General features: G+C 47.7%; 1 protein-coding gene across 1 annotated transcript; it reads left to right on the top strand.

Annotated features, from left to right (window-relative positions):
* Positions 1-7: 7 nt before the first annotated feature.
* LOC103728569 (PRELI domain containing protein 3A) lies at positions 8-2,186 on the top strand (the record flags this gene model as incomplete). Its single annotated transcript, XM_017796483.2, has 3 exons — positions 8-84; positions 190-292; positions 1,328-2,186. Coding segments are annotated over 3 exons (234 nt in total), but the record flags the coding sequence as incomplete, so codon positions are not given.
* Between the last annotated feature and the right edge of the window lie 747 nt (positions 2,187-2,933).

Below are 2,933 nucleotides of genomic sequence, written 5' to 3' on the forward strand. Positions count from 1 at the left end.
TTTTTTTTTTAAGATCACACTCACAAATTTGGTGTCAGTGAATGAGAGGCTGGTGTATACACCTCATCCAGACAACCCTGAAAAGTGAGTTGTCCCATCCTTGGATGGACACATTGAGCATCAGGGGTAGAGGCAGACAGAGCCCCCCAACCCAGGGCTGGTCAGCCCCTCACTTCTGCTCTTCTACAGGACTGTGCTCACCCAGGAAGCCATCATCACGGTGAAGGGGATTAGCCTTGGGAGCTACCTAGAAAGCCTAATGGCCAACACAATCTCCTCCAATGCAAAGAAGGTACACACCCCAGTCCCAGACTCTAATGGGCACTATGTAATGTCAGATGAGGTGGCAGCATGTCTACTCCTGGGTTTCTGCTGACAACTGGAATTGTTACAGTTGAGCTCCTAAAGCCACAGCATTTCCCACAGCTCTGTTTTAAATTAGCAGTATGGAAAGGCTGGCCAGGAGCTGAAGGCAAAAACACCTATGGATGCCCAAGTAGCCACATTTAGTGGCTCGAATTTAGTCACCATGGAAGAGCCAGGTTACCCCATTGTTTCTCTTTTTAAAAAAAATCCAGATTTGAGGAATATATGCAATAGCTTTACTCATTTCTGGATTTGTAGGACAAAAGGCCCAACAGGCAGTGTTCTGTCCACACAAGAGGTCCCACAGGAGACACAGACATACTCATCTTTGTGTTTCTAAGTACTGGGCTTATGACAGGAACCCTAAGCATTTGCTGCCACAAAATGAGAGGAAGCGAAGACTGTCAGACTGAAACGCTTAGACTTTTTATGAGAAAAAGCCGGGTAAACTCACTGGAGCCGAGTTGACTTTCTTTCATTTCACTTCGTGAGGGTTGTTGTGTTGAAGGCTTCAGGCAGACTCAGTGCCATCCCTGGCATGTGAAGGAGTCACCTTTGTGGTCACCATCCTCTGGCAGATTGGCATGGCTTTTAATATATCTGGAAACAGCTCATGGCCACGTGGGAGATGGGATTGTGAGTACAGGTAGAATACCTAACCTCTCTGGTCTCCATGTGGCAGCTTTGGCTCTGGGGTTTGAGATGTCGTAGGTCTCCCTTGGATGAGAACTTGCCATGTTGGGCTAAGAGAGGGGTGCCCATGCTGGACAACCGTAGACAACTTTAGGCATGGAAAACATCTCGTGATTCTGAGCTTGAATAACTGCTTGCTTATGTGGACGGTGGCTCAGGAGGGCCATAAGTTTGTCTGCCACAGCAGTGCTCCCGTTTTTTTGTGGTCTAAATCACAAGCCTGTGGATTGCTGCATACACCGAGAATTGAAGTCTTTCTGTGTTGCAGGGGTGGGCTGCCATTGAGTGGATAATCGAACATTCTGAAAGCGCCATAAGCTAACAGGTCTGCACCTGTGCCTTGTGACACATGGGGTAACCACAGTAACTTCTTAATCTGGTATAGAGTTTTAGCATTTTATCAACTGTGTGCATGGGTGCGATGGTGAGGGGCCGCCTGTTTGTCAACTGTGTGCTGCTTAGTTAAGTCTATCGGGGTGGAGAGCTCCGGTCTCGTTCGTTTCCTTGGCTCATGCCAAGACTTCTTCCCAGGGCATACTTGTGCTGACATCACTGGAGTCTGAGGAAAGTGGTACAGCATTTGCCACCACAGGGTGTCAGCATCTGGCTGCTTGCATGTTCCTCAGCCTTGTGCACAGCAGTTAAACAGCTTCCACAAGCAGGTTCATGGTGTCAAAAGCAGATTTGGCCTGAAAATTTTCATTTTGGTAAAAATTTGTGGGTTTTGAAAAAATATAATTTTTATTGTACTTAGGGTGGACTCCAGGACCTCACACTTGCTGGGCCTGAGCAAACCTTCTACCATTGAGCCATGTACATGTTCATAAAAAAATAGTTTGTGCAAAAAATATTTTCTTTTGGTACACTTGGCATAAGCCAGTGCTCAGCCGCTGGTCATGTCCTGTTAATGGAAAAAGCCATTTCTAGTATCTCTGAACTTCACAGATATTCCCTGGTTTCCTCAGTCCCCAGGAATGTGACATTCCATTGGCTGACGTTCATCTCTGTTGTCACACTCCAGAAAGTGCTCCATTTTCTTTTTTTTAAAATTGGTTTTGATTTATTTGTTGTTATTTTATGTATATGAGTGTTTTGTCTACATGCATGTAAATACATCAGGTGTGCAATGCCTATGGAGGCCAGAAGAGGGAATCAGATTCCCCAGGAACTGGAGTTACAGACAGTTGTTAGCCACTATGTGGGTACTGGGAACCGAGCCCAGGTCCTGGGCAAGAGCAGCCAATGCTCCAGCCCTGCCCTGCTTTCTTTTATCCAGGGCCACCTCACCTTCCTGCCTTTAGGCCTCTGGTCCCTGTTAAGTGCTGTTCTGCTCTTGGTCTCTCTGTCTGCCCCCAGCACCTGTTTGCTTCCTCATTCCCCTCAGCTAATGAGCCATGGAGTTCAAAGTATCTTTTAGAGATTCTTGCTGATTTTGCTCAAGTCACTGAAGCTCGCCAGAGAGCGTCCCCTTGAATCCAAGCCTGAAACCTGCCACGGGGCCTCCCCTCTCATAGCCTCAACCTAAGCTGAGCATGTGTGTTATGTGAGATGGGGGAGGGGGGAGAAGCCCAAGACCTGATGTGAGTCACAGGCCCACCAGGTTCTGTTTTCTCGTGAACTGGAGCTAAAGTGTCCCCATCCTCACTCAGATACCTCACCAAAAACGTCAAAGAAGAAAGGAAAGAAGGAAGAAAACAAGGAAGGGAAGAAGAAGAGTGAAAGCAGGTGTGGCTGTGGTTCTGACCAAGTCTGGGAGAGGTGGAATGTGCTGGAACCCACCCCATCTATGGTGACCTCCCAGGGGCCAACTGTGCAGAGCTGTGGTTCTGGGGAGTATGAGTGTGTGGAAGGAGAGGTGGGGTCTCAGTACTGTG

This window comes from Nannospalax galili, unplaced genomic scaffold (genome assembly GCF_000622305.1).
Source record: "Nannospalax galili isolate Female #2095 unplaced genomic scaffold, S.galili_v1.0 C49776996, whole genome shotgun sequence".
Taxonomy (NCBI): Eukaryota; Metazoa; Chordata; class Mammalia; order Rodentia; family Spalacidae; genus Nannospalax; species Nannospalax galili.